Genomic DNA, 21,526 nt, shown 5'->3' on the forward strand with positions numbered 1-21,526 from the left:
TTTCTTAGGTTGCTCCGTAAGTCCAGTTGGACAAAAATAAGGATTGTTAGGGAGGGCGAAGTTCTCGTTTTAACAGATGTTTTTTTCAATTGATTTCGATAAATTTGGAACGAAGCTGTTTCTGACATTGCTTAAGATCCTCTAAAAAAATGAGCTCATTCAGAACGAAATTTTGTTCAACTGATTCGACCAAATTTGGAACAAGCTTTTTATTTTTTATTATTTTATTTTATTATTATTCTCTTAAAATTATGGATTCAGATTATATGTTAAGATAACATTATAGAAAAATGTGGATGCATGAGCATTGCAGATTGGCAAGCATTTAAATCTTCAGATCATTCAACTCCTGCACTGGTAAGTGAGGATCCAAGTAAGGATCGCTCTTCCTTACTTGATGAAATGAAAGGTAAGGACGGTCTGAACAGGAATACAGCTATTAAATGCAATCCTCTACGCAGTGTTCTCGTTGAAATGAACTTAGAACAGATATAACTCGGTTGTCGGTGAAGATGGCAGAGTTCCCCCCCCCCCTTTAAGAAGACCGGTTTTTTTCTGCTTCAAAATGAAACCGGCCAAAGGCACTCAATTAATAGACACAATGGATTCTCCTCATAGCCTTAGTTACTTTACCTCCTTACAACCACTCCTAACATTATCGAGTTTTATTCATTTTATTCCATCTGATTCGTACTAAAAGTCAGAACAGAGATAAAAAATCAACTAATAGTTAGCCTGGTTGGTCACGTTGATAGCACTTCTGCTCTCCACTCGGATAATGTAGATAAATATCATCGCCTCAGTATTAGACCACCATCACCACCATCTAAACCTGAAAAGAAAAGAAAAAAAATTCCCTTTTTGGTCTCTAAGAGAACAGAAATTCCGGATTACCTAACACTTAATCCACCTGAGGTTCTGATGTATACCGTGGGTGGATCATCGCCAAAAATTGGGTATTTTCTTCCACAAAATAGAAAAACCGGTCGGAGAACACCGCGCGCGCACGCACGCACGCACGCACGCGCACACACACACACACACACACACACACACACACACACACACACACACACACACACACACACACACACACACACACACACACAAACGAATAATGCTGGCCTTATGGATTAAGTTGTTCTTAATTCTGCCAGTAATAAGCTAATCTTTACGGGCGGATCTAACACTTTGCGATCCAGGGTTTAATGTAAGTTTTCTTCTTCTTCTTTTCCTATCACGAATCTAGGCCAGGTGGCTTGTTTTTGTTTTGGCTCAGCGTTTCATCGGCCTGCTTCTGTTTCAATAATGTTTTGTTTTGCACTTTATCATCTTTCTGGTTGTTCTCTCATATGCCATTCGTTCGGGATACTCTTTCCATCTGTTCTGCATTTTTCTATGGTTTCTATTATTGGTGTTTGGCTTGGTTCTCTCAGTATGTCTTCATTTCTCTTTTTATCTAGTCTTGTATCGCTTGCTTTTCTTCTTATTTTTCATTTCTGCTACAATGATTGTTTCTTATTTCTTTCTTTTATTGTCCATACTTCACTGCCATATAATAATGTTTTTTGATAAAATATTATATATTCTTATTCTGCTTTTTTATAGTAACTATTGAGGTCCTTAATGTTTTGTTCATTACCCCATTTACTTTGGAGAATTTGTTACTTTTGTTAAGAAATCTCTAGATCTTCATTGTAACTTAATTTATAGCCCCAGTAATTAAAACTATTGACTTATTCGATTATTTTATAGTGTATTGCTATTTTAGCTAGGATAGGTATTGTTCCTTTGAATGCCATAGTTTAGTTTTTTCTTAGAGATTGATATATTATTATTAAATTCAGTTATATATACAGCTTTTTGTAGTATCTTTAGTTGTTTCAAATATCACTCAATCGTCTTCAAAGAGTAAGGTATGTAAGATGAAATTATTTGCGATATGAATTCCTTCTTTGTTGGTTAACCTTCATTCTTTGATTATTTTATTCATATATATTCAAAATAATATTGGAGAAAAAGGGCATCCTTGTCTAAGACCTGTCACTTCAAATGTTTTGGTTCCGTTCTCACTTTAAGTTCTTAAAGTTCTTAAAATAACTGGGAGATGGACTGAGTCCTCGACTCTTTATCCCGTCATCTGAATGAAGAAAATCTGTGTGGATGGGGTGTTGTTGAGCTAAAAGCTCTAGTCATGGCTGGGTAACGGCAATAGCCGAGCCTCAGTTAAAACTTCATTGGCTACAGCATTGCCATTTGTTACCCTGGAAGTCCTAAAAGGGACTACATCCCTTGAAACCTAGCCTCACCCTGTTCTCACCTCTTTTTATGTTTATTTATTTATTTTTCTCTCATATGTTTTGCGGTAGGGTGTTTTAATAGATTTATAGGCAAGTGATTTTTAGTATATCAAACAGTTCATATATCTGTCTATCTTTTCAAAAGCTTTTTTTTTTTAAATATATAATCTATGAATGCTAGATGCGTTTCTGCGTTTCTAACTTGAATTCTCTTTTCGCAATTAGTAGTTTGAAGGTGAATATAGAATCTATGCAGGATCTTCCTTTTCTAAAGCCATTGTGTTCTTCATTTCTAATTTTTTGTAGCATAGAGTTGATTCTATTCTTCAGTATTTTGGTATATATTTTATAATCTTTGTTTAATAAGCTTAGTCCCGTGTAGATGTCATAGTTATTCTTACTTCTTCTTTTTTTTTTTTTTTTTTTTAAGATGAATGCATGGTTCCAGTTATTGGGTATTCTTCCAGTGCTATATATTTTGTTCAATAAAGTAAGAAATGGTTGGAGAAATTTATTTTCTGCATATTTTATAAGTTCTATTAAGCCTTTGTCTTCTCCTGGTGATTTTCCATTTCTTTTAAATGCTTCCTTTAATTATTCTGATGTAATGTTATTTGGGAAACTATTATCAGTTACATTTTCTAAAAATCCTTTAAATAGTAATTCTGATTGATTATTTCCTTTTCAGAGTTTATAATAATAATCTATCTATTGTTGCTCATCTATCTCTCCGATATTTATTGTTTCTTTCTGTAAAAACTTGATTGCTATAAAGATTTCGAGTTGCGGTTTATATATTTCTTTTTCTAATTTACTAATATAATTATCACAATTTTTTCTGTGATTCTTTTTTATCATTGCTCTCTTCGTCTTATATTCGATTTCATCTTCCAGTTTTCTTCCATTTAATGTATACATTTTTTTTATCTTCGCTTATATTCTTTATTTAATCATTCCATATTCTGAATCGTGGTTTTCTTTTCCAATTTTTCTTCTTTCCTAGACTTTTTTTTTCTGCCAGATTTTTCATTCTTCTATCTTCTTTCTATTCTGTTTCTTTTAAGTATTTATTTCTGTTTTCCTGGAATGCATTCTTTTTTTTCTGTTTTTAGTAAAAGATTTATTTTATATATTTATTCATTGTCATTTGATTTTCTTTTCTTTACCCAGTTTGGTGATATCGTTGTTTCCGATTACTAAATGATGATCGGAATCAATATTGTAAAAACAAAATGCTAATTTATTATTGGCTATCAAGTAGTCAATTATTGATTTGTGATCTCTATCGCTAACCAGATAAATCTATGAGCATCTTTATGTCTAAAAACTATTCATTATTCTTAAGTTATTGTAAGATTCAAATTCTATTAAATATTTTTCCCACCTTTTCATTAAGACAATTTTCTTCACAATTATCCATCACAGATGTGTTGATTCGTTACCTAACTTGCACTTTGTCACCTGCTATCAGTATAAAGTCATTTGGGTTTATTTTATCTAATATATATCCTGTAACAACTTATAAAATTCTTCACTTTCTTCATCTTCACCTTCTATTGGGGCATATGCTCATATAATTGTTAGATGATCTCTTTTTGTTCTTATTCTTGTTTCTAATAATCGTTCGCTCCAAGAGCTGTAAATTTGTATATTTTCTTTCCAATATTTTTATCCATATTATTAATCCTGATCTAGCTCTCTTTTTTCTTCCAACTCAGAAATATATCTGTTTATGTTTTGATTCTTTTATTCCTCTTAATTTCTTTTTTTGTTTCAGTGATTATTGCTAAATTAACTTTTGCCTTCTTTAGTTTTACACTTATTTTTTATTTGTGTGTGTGTGTGTGTGTGTGTGTGTGTGTGTGTGTGTGTGTGTGTGTGTGTGTGTGTGTGTGTGTGTGTGTGTGTGTGTGTGTGTGTGTTCCAGATTAATAATTCTGATTCCCCAGTTTATTCGTTTTCGGAAACTGCTATCCAAAAGGGCTGTCCAATGAAATTTCCTTGGCGATTTTCGAGTAATACGATTTCCCTCAAGTTGGTTACCAGTCAAAATGCGGTAAGTCTACTGGTGGGGGTTACCCTCCCATTGGCTTTCGGACCGGCACTAGAAAAGATATTTCCTCCATTCCAGATGCTATGGTTATACCGCCAATAATACTCGGTCATCAGATCCCCGTTTGTTTACTCCAGGTTGCACCACGTGGAGACACGAATGACATCTTGTGGGGAGAGGCTGTATGTTGTGCATTACCAACCCATTAACAGCCATGCTGGCCTTATGGACTAAATTGTTCTAAGTTCTAAATTCCGTTTATTATAGATCGCACAGTAACTGTGCGATGTTTTTTAGAACTTTTCTTTTGACAAAAAGCAATAGTAAAAACGAAACACATTAGTACTATTAGATTGCATGGGCTAATTTTATATGGAATTATTTAATGTTTAATAATTTCTTAAATTGGATACTTCTCCCCCCCACCCCCAGAAAATGTCATAGAAGAGAATCGGATCGAGAATATAAAAAAGTTTATAGCCATAATTTATTCGTCTGATAAACATGATTTTCTTGACATTAATTCAGAACGTCACTTCAATTTTTTTTTCTTTTTTTTTTGCAGACCACACATAACCAGATCCGAAAAGAGAAGTGATTAAACATAAAGTGCATAAGTTGTTTATTTTTTGACTAACTCGTTTTTTTTTTTTTTTTTTTGAAATAATAAATGCTTCAACGCCTATATTTATTCTGGAGAAGTAGTAGGCGGAACTCTTCAGCCCTAAATTTTCGAAATCCGTAGGCGGCCGTTCTTCATGATAATTGTATTCATGGTTACCCAAGATTTAATGACTTCGGGAGTGAGCAGATAACTACCACTATCTCGTATTCCTAAAGCTTGACAAGTATAGTTTTTTTCCCTCTCTTAAGGAAAATGGAGTTTCCAGTACAGAGTTTATAAATAATTATATATAAATAAATAAACAGATGTCTTAATGAATAACTAACTCTTATTTAGAAGTATTGGTCAAGTGTTAATAAACTATTTAATAACCAAATAGTTTCGCCGGCTGCTGCTGTCGGCATCTTCAGGGTATAAATAAGGTAGGCAAAGTAAATTACAAGCTAGATGTTAACTGACAATTCTAATTCAATAACAAAATAGTACTGAGCGTGAAACAATACAGATGTCGCGGGTACTTGTTGAGAAACATTTTGTAGTTGGCGCTGAAGTTCATTTCATGTGTGTTTAGTGATCTGGTTAAGGTCTTCCATATATCAGGTAGGATTAAACCTTATAGTTTTCTTCTACATAAGGTTATTCCATTCAATAATGTGGTTGGTTGTAGAGAAGTGGGAAGAAAGGCCAGATATATCTTGTCTGTTATTTCTTACATAACCGATGTGTTCCCTTTGTCTCATTTCGACGCTTCTAGACGTCTGACCAATAAACTAAGACCGCAGGAAAAAGGGATGCTGTAAACTCCAGCATACTTGTAGAAAGGATGGAAGTCTTTCGGTGATCTTAGAAATTTCTAAATAGTTTCAACTGGCTTGAAGGTCATTCTAATATTGTGTAGTTGTAGGAGGAGAGCCAGTTTTTTGGAAATAGTACCAACGTATGGAATAGTTATAGTGGTTATATATTGGGTGACATCACGTTGTCTTTGTGGTATGTCAGAGAAGAGAATCTTGTTGACGAGTCTTCTATGTCAGAGAAGAGAATCTTGTTGACGAGTTTTCTAGGGTAGCCATTTAAGGATAGGTCGTTGGATATTGTAGTCAATTCTTCTTGTAAATCAATTCTTGTCCGTAGTAAACTGTACAGCTCTTTTCTTTAGCATATGAATAATGCTAAGTTTTTGGGAGATGTAGTGTGATGAGCTAAAGTGTAGATAACGTCCAGTATTTGTAGGTTTTCTATAAACAGATAAGTTGACACTGTCATTTTCATCATCATCATCATCATCAAATTACTGACATGTACCCTCAAGGGGTGTACAGGATATGATAGTACTACATGAAAAATTTACATCATTACTAACTCCCTATCTACAATTTTTCTCCAAATCAGTCTGTTACTTGTCAAGACTCCAACATTATCAGATCTTATATTTCTATCATCTAAGGCACTTTGTACCGTATCAATCCACCTATATCTTGGTCTTCCTCTGGGTCGTTTTGCTGCCAACCTGGCAGAGAACACTTGTTTTGCTAATCTTTCTTCGCCCATTCTGTTTAAATTGTTATTTTCTTGTTTCTTTGTTATGATGTCCAGGAATGGTAGTTATTTGTCCTTTTCAAGTTCTAGTGTGATAATAGTATGGTGGGACGAATTGATTTTGCTTAGGTAATCCAATAGCTCTTCCTTTTTGTGGTTCCATATGATAAAGATGACATCTACATATCTAAACCATGCTGTAGGTTTTGGGTTAATCTGAGATTAGATTTTAGTTTCAAGATCTTCCATAAATAGGTCAGCACAAGAGGGTGAGAGGGGACTACCCATGGCCAATCCGGTTAATTGTTTGTAAATGGTTTTCTTCCATACGAAATAGTTAGAAGTTAAACAGTGACTAAACAACGGAGTGATGTCTTGTGGGAACAAATTGTCTAAGATGTTGATGACTTCAACTACTGGAATGTTGGTAAACAGGAAGTTACATTGGTCAGACGTCTAGAAGCTTCGAAATGAGACAAAGGGAACACATCGGTTATGTAAGAAATAACAGACAAGATATATCTGGCCTTTCTTCCCAATTCTCTACACCCAACCACATTATTGAATGGAATAAAAGTTATATGCCTTATATAGAAGAAAACTACCGTTCGAGAATCTTCAAAGAAGCAGCTATAGTCGCCCGTTCCACAAAAAACCTCAACAGGAATCAAGATTTAATCCTACCTGATATATGGAAGATCTTAATCAGATCACTAAACACACATGAAATGAACCTCCAACTACAAAATGTTTCTCAACAAGTAAATCATGTATCCGCGACACGTGTATTGTTTCACGCTCAGTACTATTTTGTTATTGAATTAGAATTGTCAGTTAACATCTAGCTTGTAATTTACTTTCCCTACCTTATTTATACACTGAAGATGCCGACAGCAATAGCTGACGAAACTAGTTGGTGATTAAATAGTTTATCAGCACTTGACCAATACTTCTAAATAAGAGTTAGTTATTCATTAATGTGGTCAAGAATTATAACAATTTCAAACAGATGTTTTGTCAGAGATCGACTAACTTGAAAAGGAGATAAAAGTGTTCGTTGAGTCTGTGACTACTGAAATAGAAATTGAAACTGTCTTCTTCTTCTTCTTTTGCGATCTAGTGTTAATACAAGGTTAAACAGATTCGTGTTTTCTGTTGTTATCCGCCCAAATAGTAGTTTTTAAATAATTTGAAATGACACATTTGCTTATAAACATTATATCTAAAATCAAACGAGGAAATCGAAATAAGAAACTGAATCTACCTTTAGTGTACCATAGGGTTATTCAGATGAAGATAAGGGCCGACATATTTCATTGTTGGTATCATCATACCCAACAGTATTTCAAAATATTGCCGTGAACATAGCAGAAGTTCTCCAACTGTGAATGCAGATTCTCTAATAGGGTTTACAGCAACGTTACATAGTCACTCTTTACTTTTACTAATAGAACAACCAACTGGTATTTTTGTATAGGTTAAGTATGCGCACTATTTTAGTTGTCAATGTTTACTAAAATCATTTCACGCATGAAAACCATGACTGCAACCATACCAAACATTCCATTCCTTTCAAATATACCTGAACAAATTACTGCAACATTAATTCAGTGTAAACCCCTGAGTTGTGAAATAAAGATACTGCACTCCAAGATTAATCAGCCACAGGCCGGGGATGGCACCACGGGATCAGAATGGAGTACGAGGTCAAGTAGTGAGTTCTGCATATGAGATAATGTTTACATGACCTCGATTTAGAACGAGATATATGTGCAGGGAGGTGATTCAAATAGTCCTTTACAAAATAATGGATCTATATGAGGAGATCTATATGAGAATGATGGATCTATATGTACGGGTACTTTATATATATATATATAAAGTACCCGTACATTATCACTTTATTACATTATTAGCAAATGAATGCAAATGAAATTTCGTTTATTATTAATGCCACAAAAACATTTTTTTTTTTTTTAACAATTTGTAAAGAAAATCATACAGTCGTCTTTGCTAACCACTGTACCCGCATGGAATAGTCAATTGAAGTCAATATAACCATTGGATGGTAATGAAAAAATGATAGGGATACGAAATGTATATTTTTGATATATGTGTTCCGTGTGGCCGGTTGGGTGGTTAATTAACATTCACAATAAAACAATATGTTCATATTACTGTCTGATGTTTTTTGTCTGTCAAAAATAATTTCAATATCCCCTGAAGAAATTCATTTAAAATAAAAATCACAACATATGCCATTAATATGTATCATGATGATAATAACCACAGCAACCATATATGCTAACTGCAAAAATTATTTTGAAAACAAGACGAGGTTTCTTCCTTTTTTTAAGTATTTTTTTAATCACATTACACGCATTTTTGTTATGTTATGCATTTTAGCAAATGCTTTAGCTTCCCTCTCCTCTAATCTACTGGCTGCACTTTGGGATCACAAGGAATTTGGTAAAGCGATGCCATGGTTTTTCGGAGAGAGACAAACGATCTTTGCTTTAAAAAATCTTTCGCACATGTTTATTGTCCAGAAAGTGGTTGTTAGTAGTTGTAGATTGGATCACTTTCCTGTTCACAGCGCATTGGAACTGTTTTCCGAAAAATAAAAATAAAAAAATTATACAAAAAAAAATTTCGGGAAATATTCCGTGTCTGCTTGAAAATACGGAGAAGAGGGATACTGGCAAGCTCTTCGTTAAAATACTTTTTATACTATTTTTTTTTTTTCATTCAGTTAATCAGTTCAAACTTGTGGACTAAAATTAGAAAACCATATTTAAGAGCAGCTGCCCAACGTTAAAAATATATTAAAGGTGCATGGTGTACCCTTTAGTATATTTTTTAAACAATCTTTGGGCTCTTTCATCTTCAGTTTAGGTTGCAACATCCTTATTGCAGTAATTTGCAAAGCCATGATATGGCTGAAGGTTTTCGTTTTTCCTCCATTTATTTTCTTTTTCTATCTAGCAAACAGCCAGGTTGCTAATATTGTGAAAGGCGTTTTTCAAATAAGAACATGAACTGACAAAACTTTATTTGAAACAAATATGGAAAGGATCTTATCCTAGAGAATTATAAAAAATGTGGTTTTCTTAATATTATTCATATATAATAAAATAACATAATTAAGTATCACAACAGCGAATAATTTGTATTACAGCAGTTGAATTAACAGCTAATTTTGACCTATGGGTTTGTTTGTTTGTTTGAGTTTATTATTATTATTATTATTATTATTATTATTATTATTATTATTTGTCTTGTTTTCTAATCGTTTTGCCACTAAAAATGATCTCACTCAAACCCAATGAGTTAGTATTTGAATCGGAGCTAAGGTAACACGGATGGAGGGGGGGGGGGTTAAAACCTGATCTAATAGGTGTTTTCACATTTTTCGAAATGCATACCAGAACGGCTTCAGGTCAATGGTTCCTAACCCGAGTACCACATCCACTGTGATCCATGAAATTTGAAGATAATTTGCCAGGCTCTATTTATCCGAACATAACCACAGTCAAATGTGATTCAAACATACTTTTTAAATTACTGCCGTCTCAGCAAATACCAAAAGCCATAGTAACCTGCTATCCTTCGAAAAGTTACAAAACAGAACAATCAGAGTTTTATCTACGAGGGGGGGGGGGGTTCCGATAAACACCTAGAACAAAAATGACTGGTTTGTGCAACAAGGGAAAGACTCTTTTTTTTTTTTTTTTTTTTTTTTGGCTGAGGATTGCAAATGATGCAGCGGTATTGTAACAAGTGTATAACTTCGTGGAGAATATGTAAAATAATGTAAGTTACATGGTTCTACCTCAATTCCTCCACGGTGATTATCACAACTTTTCAGCACTCTCGTATTTGACTTTCATATTCTTAAACTGTATGTCGCTTTAGATTTATATTGCCAATATCTTTATCTGTACTTTATTTATATTTCTGTTTGATTCTTTGAAGAAATAATATTTTAAATATTCCTGTATAATATAAGATCGATTATGATTGCGCTGTAATAAAAGCCTGTGATAGAAATGTGTTCCCTAACTAATTAAGAGCTTTCAGAAATGCGGTTCATATTTTACTGTTAGCGACTTTGAAACAAAAGCAACATCATTTCAAATGATATATTTAAAATAGATTGGGTGGGGGTTAACAGATGTTGAATCATATGTGAAAAGTGTCATGGGATGAATAGTTACATCATATTTATGCGATGTAATTAATTAACTATGTGCCAACAAATGAGAGGGAAGAGATTTTTCAAATGGTAAGCCAAGGGGACAAGGAGAACATCACAGCACAGGGGAGTAGTAGGTGCATGAGGAGTAGTAGGTGCATGAAATGCATATCCTAAGAGGATAGCGTGTTGAACGAATCTTGCGACGAATCCGAAGCCTATTTAGAAGTCCTCAGTAGTAGTAGTACTACTACTACTAAGTTATATAATTTAACGATGGCCTTGTTATGTGATTGTACATTATATCTTTAACTTTTTTTTTTACTGACCAGCATTGATTTTTATATTATATTTCTTTTTATTTTTGTTTATTCTATTTTATTTTACTTTATTATTTTACTTTATTAGAGAAAGTGAAAATAAATAAGTAAATGATAGTAAATTTACTCTACTATCATTTACTTATTTATTTTCACTTTCTCTACACTCCCCGTCTCGCCTTCCCTTTGTTTCTTTTTCTTCTATTTTGGGCTTCTTTGTGTTCAATATTATACTTGTATTGATTTTTTTTTAATTTTAAATTTCAAACGTGGAGAGAATACGAGGAAATATTCCAAAATAGCATTGGAATACAAAACAATGGGATAAAACGCTTTTATCAGAAGTAGAATACAACAAAATTTTACGCCTGATAATTAGCTGCTACATGCTCTGTAACAGGTTCCGCCACTCTCTAGCTAATACTCCGTTGAGTCTGCAACAGCGAACTCTCTACAAACTGGGATGTGTGTCCTTCTAATTACATAATCATTATATTTATCAGACAGTAACTGAGCAAAAGTTACATAATAGATAAACTAACAAAACGTACGTCCAAATACAACAGTTCTTGAAATTAAAATGACTTTAAATTTTAAATCACTTTTTTTTAATTAACTGAAATTAAAATCACTTTTTGTAGTTTTCAATATTAAAGCTCAGTAAACTACTTCTTGTTTAAGTAGCCTATTTTCCATAGGAAACACGACTTATTCCTCTCTCTCTCTCTCTCTCTCTCTCTCTCTCAGAGAAATTGTTACACTGAATATACTGTAGATTGCCCGTTGTACAAATAGTCTCATAGCCTTAAGTGCTTTGGACACAATTCTAACTAAATTACAGAACCAAACCACACAAAATCTCATTACAGAATGTTGCTTACGACCGATGTCGATAAAGGGAAAAGAAGAGAACTAGCTTTAACATGTTCATTGCCTATCACGCGATGCGAGTTCTCACCAAACGGCCGATCACGCGTTATCGCGTTGACGTCGCTAACTAAATAAAAAAAATAAAAAAAATTTGGCCACTACACGAAATTCCAATTTTCAGCTTGGCAATGAACGATACGCATGATGCGAGTTCTCACCAAACGGCCGATCACGCGTTATCGCGTGGACGTCACTAACTAAATAAAAAAAAATTTTTTTTAAATGTGGCCACCACACGAAATTCCAATTTTCAGCTTGGCAATGAAAGTGTTAAATTAAGTGACAACCTTAGCTGGCCTATGTGATCTAAAATCCATGCTCTTTGAAATGAAGTGAGAAAAAAAAGACTTTATATCAGATTTCATCCGGTTCCAATTACTATTATCTGTTCCTTGATCATTGCTTTTACAGTTCCGAAAGGCACTATTATTATTGTAGTTTAAAATATCTGATCTTTGCATAGTTGTATGCAAATAAGGGACACATGCCAAACGACCGACGACGCGTTACATAAAACACGAAAGCGAAACAAATTTTGAGGTTTTTAATGAAACTACACAAGTCTTTTCCTTTACATGAATTCTACTGATTTTTATGTATTTCGCACTAACATTACAAATATGTAATAATAATAATAATAATAATAATAATAATAATTAAGATCTCAAAATCAGTTTTATTTAGGAAAACAAACCTTAAAATTGCACTCAATTGTTCATATTATATGGACAAATTTAGTGCAATTTGTCCATATTTTTGTGGCCCAATGTTTGGCCACAAAGATTGGTCTGCTAATCAGAATTTTATTCCAGGACAGAAGATTCAAACGAACTTTTTAGTAGATCCGAAAAAAAAAAAAAAAAACTTGACACTGCTTTACATTAAATCGGACTTGATGATTTATTTTTGTAAACCTCTAAACAAGAAAATGATGAATTTATTTATTTAGAGAATAAATTCTCAAGGATAAGTGAAGCTAAAATAAAACCAGACACATGCTATTGGCCCATAACAACAGACAATTATGAAATAGTTTTGCCAACAAATTAAATAGAGCAGAAAACGCAGTGTGGTCGACTATAGCCGGTTTTAGACCCTTAAAAACAATGGATGATGCAGCTGTTCAGAAATCAAATTTCAATTCGATTTTTTTAAAATTTATTTTTTGTACATGTTATAACATGTTTCAGAAAATGAATTTCATTTTCTTAAACAACAAAAAAATTTCGATATTTCGTGTGACGTAATTATTATTTTAATGAAAGCCGAAGAATTTTATTTCTCTCCAGTTAAAACAATAATTTTTTGTTAAATATATTTAAAATATTCGTTTTAAATTAAAATTATAATGAAATGATTTTAATGTTTTCAAATTATGATATATATATTAGTATAACACTGGTCATTTTCATTTATGATGAACATAATTATTTTTTATTTAATCTTTATGAATAGATAATTATTTTTTATTTTATTATATTTATTTTTTTTTTTTTCTGCATATGTAACATTCTAATATGTTTCAAACTTGATAGATGAGGCCTCTATGATAAAGACAAAATATGGGCTGTTTAATGACATCTGTTTAATAATTTGTATGGGCTGTATTTATTCCATTAAACGTAATTATGAGCGTAAAGTAGCACCTCAACCTAATTATTCGGATGATAGTCCAAAATATATTTGCAATGTGTATTTATTGACCTAAGTATCTAACCTTGTTTGAATAAGAAAGTGGATGAGATGGGCCTGGATAAAAGCGTGGACACTCTTTAGAGTGAATTTTGGCATTTTAAAAATAAAATAAAACTTTTTCCATTTTGTTTGGTCTACGGAATCGGCAAAATTTAATGCACAGCTTAATTCAAGAAATATTCGCAAGTACATTTTGAGCGTTACAGAATCGTTTCTCCCTTGGCTAAACCATGTTTTTAAATGAACTTGAACCAGTCAAATGCCGATATTTTAAATCAGTTTCAGTACCAGCGTCGTTGAAACACGTTGTGAAATAAAATATTTCTCAATTTCTTTCCTCTTCAAAAAAAGAAAATAATAAAATAAAGAAAAGTCGCCCTGAAATAGTGAGCCATAACCCAGTGAGAGTCCGCGAAAGAATTTTAACTGGCCTTCGCGCCAATGCTACTTCTTCAATAACATTAAACAGTCCCAATTTTATTTTCCGTTTCCGCTTATTAAATTGTTTATAGATCGTTGGCCAAACTGATTCACCGAGTAGAATAGCAAGAAGCCTTGACTGAGCGAATCCCTCTCTTCCTTGACGTCATCCAATGTTTGAAAGCACATCAGGTTTCTTACGTGACCACCAGATGCCGTACCGAAACTAAAAATCATCGCTGCACAGCGGTCATTGGCAGCAAGTGTCCCACTTCCTTGTAAACCATTCGAGAACTTCGTTTATTCGTCAGTCACGCCTTTCCTCCCCCCCCCCCCCCTTCCACTATTCTTCCATCTCGGTCAGGTGTGCCGGTCGCAGTTTGACGGCGGGTTAAGCTACCGCTCTGTCGGTGCTCGTCATGTAAGCTGTTCCGTCGTGGGGTCGAGGTAAAAATGGCGCTAAAACTGAAAGTCTGGACTGTCGTGGATATCGCACTGCGTGTCCCGCCGGTAATGGTTATGGACGCTGTCCTTAATTCCGGCTTTGGGTTGACCCCAGTAGGAAATGGTCATGACGGAACTGGCGGAAGGGACGAATACCAAGAAGATAGTCACTGGTTGCTGCCCGCGAGTCTTATAACGGGACTATCGGTCGTTTATCGACTGCTTTATACCCAAGGTAAGCATAATTAACTTAAATTGAGAGTATGAAATCCATTTAAACAATTTAAATTATATTTCAAGGATTAAATGGCATTTTCATTCATTACTGTTAGCTGAAAGTTTTCTTGGTAATTAAGACATATTGCGTAGGATTTAGATATTTTATGTGAATTTATAAGGATGACCATCAAGAATATCGGCGATAAACTAGATGTGGAGGAATTAACTAAAAATATGTGCCCTGAAAGTTATGTTCATTTAGAAAATAAAAGAGATTTTTACTCTTTTTTTTTTTTTCCCCTACCTTCTGTCCAATTTTTTTTATGCCTGACAACTCTACATTGGCTATAGAAATTAAGACGCTTTCAGAATAGTTGAATTCTTCTCTTGGATGGCAACTTAACTAGACGTAGCAAATGTGTCCCCTTGTAGGGGAGGGAAATGGAGAATATCTCCAACTACATCGGCTGTGAAATCCCCTTCCGCTGTATTAGTGTTGCGAGAAGTTTCAGCACTAGCAGTTCTCCAGCACATTCCATAAATTGTTTTTGTGAAATTCAGATTTGGTGAGTGGACAAGTTAAAAGAAACAGATAACTTAAATTCCACTTCACGCTTCTTGAGGTATATTGGCACAATCCGGTCGATAGAATTGTGTATTATTGTTCTGAAAGGGTCTGATTATGTACAGCCTACGGTGCGGAACTCGCTTTCTTTCTTCTGTTTCCTCATCAGGACAAAATGTGTTGCATGGTAGGATGCACACCGTATGTTGTAATTGGTAGATTCTCTGCTGCTATATCTAGCCTTCAGTGTGTGAAGTTGGGAGCCTAACTCCCATTAACTTCACACTATGTTTGATCAGTGAGCTGTGTTGGCAGTGCTACTCATGCTCACGCCTTTCCTCCATACGCTAAAGTCAGTGCTTCACTAGTGAAAAGCAAGGCGAATTAATAACATTCATTAAACCTTCATTACAGTTTTGAAATACGAGAATAATTCCAGATGAATATATATGATGATATTCAGCCTGTATCTTCTCCATTGCTAGGTGAAGGGCTCTCCCACTGTGGGAACTATTTCTCCTATGGTAATCCAGTCCATCTTGAAAGAGTGTACATGTGCGTGTATGTCTGAGGTTGGTTGATAATCACAAACATCCATGCCCTAGGCGAGATTGGAACAGTAGACTTTTGGCTGGAAAGTGGATACGCTTACCACTGCCAAGGCAGCGGACACACACCATAGAATCGAATCTTGAATACATTTTTTTCTAGGAAGTAATTTCTTATTCCTATATCATGTCTTCGGTCTCTACTTTCTAGGCACTCAATTTACTTCTGCTGCTATTTATGGCCCTCATTTTCATGGGTAGTTGTCACGGTAAAACCCACAGTGAAGCAATTACGACATAGCAATTTCCTTTCTGGAAAAATTCAAGAGCTCGGCATCCTTTTCCACTGAAATCATCCAAATCAGACCAAATAGAGAACTGCTTCTACTCAGGAACAACAAACTGGCACTGTTCTAGAAGCATCAGTTACTACAATGGATTGTAGCACTACGCATTTAACAAATCGGCAATTTATTGCTTAAAAACAGTAGAACGTCAAGAGATTTCAAGACTCGTACAAAACTGGGAGGGAAAATAGTAGCCTGCATTAATGTCGTATCCCAGTGTGGCAATATTTTCAAGTTAAAAAAAAAAATGTCTTCAGAAATTAAATGTTTTTGAATTTTTATTTTTCTTGATGTTGGTAGCGGTTAACATACCGGCTCTCTAACCGAGCAGGTTGCAGAATCAAATCCGCCATGGGCATGAACATCTGTCAATAATCGCTCTTGTGTGAGACTCCCAACCTGTTTATAGGAGGACTGAAGTGACTAAAGTTAGGTATTTGATTTCTAGCCGATGGTTCTAACCACCTTCGTTGCATGAAGTTTACATTAAAAATAAAAAACTAAAGGGATGGCGATTCTACGTATTTCCTTTCTCAATATAGCACTATTGCTCATCCAACACAATACTGCCCGTCACTAACAGGGTGAAAAGGAATAAGCCTGTCAATTCTGTCTTTTGAGAAATTTTTTTCCATAAATGGCAGAATGGCAGGATATACTTCTATCAGGGAATCTTCACATGTTTAAGTGTCACATCTTGTCACAAAAAAAAAAAAAAAAAAAAAACGCAGCGCCATCTTTTAAGGTTTTTAATTTTAGAAATATCAAGTTTATATCATAATGATTTACAATGTTAAAGTATTAATGAACATAATTTTCCATTAAAAAATAGTAACTTATTGGGTTTTTTTTTTTTTTAATTTTTATTTAATTCCCAAAATTCGTAGATTAGTACTGTGGGTGGGCTATCGTTTTGATAATCCGGAAACAAATGGAACTTTTTCAAGAATCCATAGATTATTTGTTGGAGAGCAGATACGCTAACCACTAGGCCAGAACTAAATATTAAATGCATACATTTACGCATAAGAGGTGTTGAAATAGCAATAATTTTATTTAAAGTCAAACATTAAAAATTAACAGCATCTCAAGAATAAGGGAAAATGTGTAAGGAGGTAATTGGCATTATATATTACAACTAAAGTAAATAGTATTTTGAGTTATCTCGATTCGAATGGCCAATCAAATTTTTAGACTTTATTTTAACCGTTTATTTATTAAGAAATGACCCTGCTCTTACCGCTTATTTGTAGTTGCAAACTGTAACTTTGAAAACTTCAGAAACAATTCTCGGCATGAAAATAGACCAGCAGCATGTAAAATAAAATATGTCACAGACTTTCTCATAGTTGTTTTCAGGATCGCATTCTCCTTCATGTTAACCCATGCATAAACTAGGAAGCGTGATTTATCTTTTATTGTTAATGAGTTGACTGTTCGCACAATGTGATTGTTTTCTTGCTGAACTTTAGTTTACAAACTGAGGTCCTGTTTTGCTGACTTCGTCTTTACCATTGCTTACCCAAGTGGAGATTTTTTTTTTTCGGTCACCAGGGCAGTGAAGCTTGTTCGTTGATATGTTATTCAAATCGCTTAGAGGATGTTAAAGCTATATGTAAAAATTGCCAAGAGCTCTAATAAGATACGTATTCTAGAGATGTCTTATACGTTTTTATTTAAATCTGGCAGTAACTCTTAAATTAACCATGAAATTAATTCTAGAAGAACCCCCCCCCCGTTTTTTTTAAAATATAGTCTTGATTTCATACAAGGAAGGATCACACAAACGATTTCGTTAGTTGGAAGTTACACAATAAGAAAGCTTTCCTTTACATGACAGTTTTTCCGCTTTAATTTATTTCATATTAAGGATCATTTCTTAATGTCCGTATATGCACTTTTCCTGAATTTTTAAGGCGGCCCTAATTATTATATTTAGTGATTGCCAATATGGCTTAATATCCTTGTGTATAATACAGTCGTTTATCTAGTAAGACACGTTTCCATGACGTCATGTTACCATGGAAACAGTATGCTGCAGGTGAAAAGTAATCGGTGACATAGAGGACATAACTTAGTTTCAAAATTGAGATCAGAGCATATGCGAATATAACCTTCTCATCGGAGTTGTCTTGGCATTGCACTACTTAAGACACTTTCATATGTTCGCTTAATAAAAGATGAACATACGAAACAATCTGCCTATCCTTTTTTTCAAATATTTTATTCTAAACTTTCTTTTCACAACTTTAACTCTCTTATTATTTAACCTTTCGTAAAAGAAAAACTTAAAAAGCATTGATTCAAGGTGATGTCTCAATTTTCCGTAGCGTAATGAGAAAAATATAATCTTCGACAATATCATATTCACTTTCCTTTACACAACAATTAATACACTTTTCTTACGAAATATCTTACAACAACGTAAAATATTTCGTCAAGGCATCTAGTTTTCTTGCATTTTAGTTGATTGTTAATTTATTTCTTAAACTTTCTGCAATATTTTGGTTTTTATTGTAGTTTTATAATCTAATGAAATGCAATCCCATAAACAAAATAACTTTTCCTTAGCGTCTTCGTGCACTTAACCTGCAGGGAAAAATATTTATCCTGAGAACCAAAAGTTGACCGCCATAAATTAAAAAAAAAAAAAAGTACTAACAATTCGATTGTTTCCATTGAGTGATTTTGTTGAGGACTATTATCTCTGGCGGTGCTAATCCATACGCACAAAAAGTCGAGATCTTTAACATTCTAGAGATGGACACCAAGCAGAAAATATTATGTAACACCTCCAAGTGATATCTTCCACATCGTGGGAGACACTACTCCGCTATACATAACTCACCACCTCTTTCGTTTAATCCTTCAACTACTACCACAGCGACACAACTGCCATCTAGCGCCCATTACCACCACACCGACAGTACTTTTTTTTTGTCTGAATTGCATGTGTTCTCATGGTCAATTTGCCTGTATACAGAATGAAAAACCCGAATTTCCGGTGGGGGGAAACCCTACTACCTCCGTTTGAGATCGGCTAATTCACTTTCAATTGAAAAAGTCCTTCCTCTCTTCACCGTGAGAATCGAACTCGGGTCTTTTTCGATCAAAGGGCTCAATGCACCGATGTTCTTTCAATTGCGCTACGGAGGCAATTATGCTAGCACTATTATTATTAACCTTACACTACGAGACGATAATCTAGGGTGACAACAACATTGAACTCTACGAATTACTTTAACCACTAGCAAATGCATTCAAAGGTCAGTTTTATGTTTGAAGGAGAAACTGCACCGCAGCCACATCTCAAACAATGCTTAATTTCTTTCAATTCATGTATTATCTTTTCAAGTAATTTTTATGCAACAATGTCTTATTTGTGGATAGTTTAAAAGGAAAAAAAATAATAATCATGATTAGTTTATCCTATATGTATTAAAATTATATTCTAAAATTGACATCTTCATGGTTGAATAATTTCGTTATACTAAACTGAGAAAAAGATCTTGGTTCGAATCTATTTTACCAAATCATATTAATCTAGTACTACAGTATAAAGCCGAATATTATGTATCCATCCATATTTATAGCCAAATATACAAAAAAAATCTTAAAAATTAGCTATATAATATTGATGGATTCATAATTTTCTGCATTTTATTATCTTATTCCAAAGTTAAGCCCTTTAGGCTATCTTAGCAATTGATTGTGCACCTCCCAAGAGTTGATTTATGAATATTCTTTCTGACATAAGATTCCTAAGGTATTGAACAGAGAGGTTTGCTTCTGGTTGTGCAGAGCTGAGGTTCGACTCAGTTTACAGGTGGAGTTTTCCGGATTCCAGACAGTGACCCCTTTTGGGGCACTGACAAGTTTGTACATACTGGAGGATGGCTTTTTAAAGGTCATGCATTCCAAGTTTTGAAACTTGGGCGGGTTTGAACATTTTGTTCCTTTCTGGTTTCCTGATGAGAACCAACAATTTGAAACAGCTGTTAGACTAGCAAAACCAAACTCAAGCACTAATAAAAAGAGACCGTATGGGCTCCTGAGCAGAGCTTGTCTTTAAAATAGTGTATACCAATGTAATCCCGATGCTGAAGGTTATATTTTCATAAGTTCTCTGGTAAACTTCAAAACTCCGTATTTGAGTATAAAATATGGATGAATCCACAATATCCTCTATTTTAATAACGTAGGAATCTGTTATCTTTGGCTGAGGGAAAACTAAAGAAAATGACTCAAATTACTTGCTCACATTTACAATTACTTCGAATAAACTTCATGAAAACCATGAAGAATACGGTGGAAAGTTTTTTACTGAAAAATTTCTTGTAACTAGGAATATTTTAATTTTGTACATTATTTTTGAGAAACTTGATAAAAAGGAACAAAAGAATATATATATAAGTATAGTGTGGATTGCTTGAAGAAAGAATAATAGAATAAATAATTGGGGAAAATGGGTCTGAAAAAAATTCGGGAACCTTACAAGGAATACCCGAAATGGCGGAAAATCATCGCATTACAACATAAGTGCGGTATTTAGCTCAAGAGGCGTAGCAAAACAGTTGAGGAAGCCAGGATAAAGTATAACACCAAAGTCTGAGACCGCTGCGAGATAAGAAATAAATTCGAGTATACTTCCTCTTTCTGAATCATGACCTAGATAGCAATATTGAGTAAGATGAGTGAGAGCGAAAGTTTTTCGGTTCAACTTTGCAAGACAAGCGACAACGCGGAAGGATAACAGAAGTTATTTGGAGCTTAAAGAACTGCACTTGTCTTATGAGACCGATTATCAGTATACTGGGAAGCTGAAAATCGAGAACTTAAATCATGAAATTGGCATAATTTAGCATACCATTGAATAATTGTGGAATTTAATGTGAAGTCCCCAAAACCGTTTGGAAGGTTTTTTTTTTTTTTTAGTACTTAGAGAACACTTTCATTGAGGAACTAAAAGATTTGAGCTATTCAGTAAACGTAAATCTTCGCAGGTTGCTTATATTTTACAATTAAAGATTATTTGTTGTTCTGGATGATGGTAGGAAAAACCGGAATGCATCCTGCAGCTATATAACAATAAAATGCACAGAAGTAAAAGGAAGAAAGAGCTAATCTTAGACATACTTGTTTCACGCTAGTAAAACAAGCAATATGTACAATTATAGAATCTATCTTACCAAGCAAGTATGCTTTACATTTTATTATTGTATTATAGCAATATTAATGTTTGCCACGAGATAATAACATGCATACAGTCGCGGATTCATTGGAAGGACATTTTTCTTGCTATAAGAAATTCGAACAATAACAGCTT

The 21,526-nt window shown here is 34.0% G+C and overlaps 1 protein-coding gene across 1 annotated transcript in view; it reads left to right on the forward strand.

The window, feature by feature from the left end:
• Nucleotides 1-14,457: 14,457 nt before the first annotated feature.
• Nucleotides 14,458-21,526, forward strand: part of LOC150106463 (protein TRC8 homolog) — a 60,786-nt gene continuing 53,717 nt past the window's right edge. Inside the window, exon 1 of the mRNA XM_090392456.1 lies at nt 14,458-14,756. Within this exon, the coding sequence (XP_090248582.1) occupies nt 14,531-14,756 (226 nt within the window). The 5' untranslated portion in view covers nt 14,458-14,530. The remainder of the gene's footprint in view (nt 14,757-21,526) is intronic.

The sequence above is a fragment of the Typopeltis vanoorti genome, chromosome 5 (genome assembly GCF_054136105.1).
Source record: "Typopeltis vanoorti isolate ZY-2024b chromosome 5, IOZ_Tvanoo_1.0, whole genome shotgun sequence".
Lineage (NCBI taxonomy): Eukaryota > Metazoa > Arthropoda > Arachnida > Uropygi > Thelyphonidae > Typopeltis > Typopeltis vanoorti.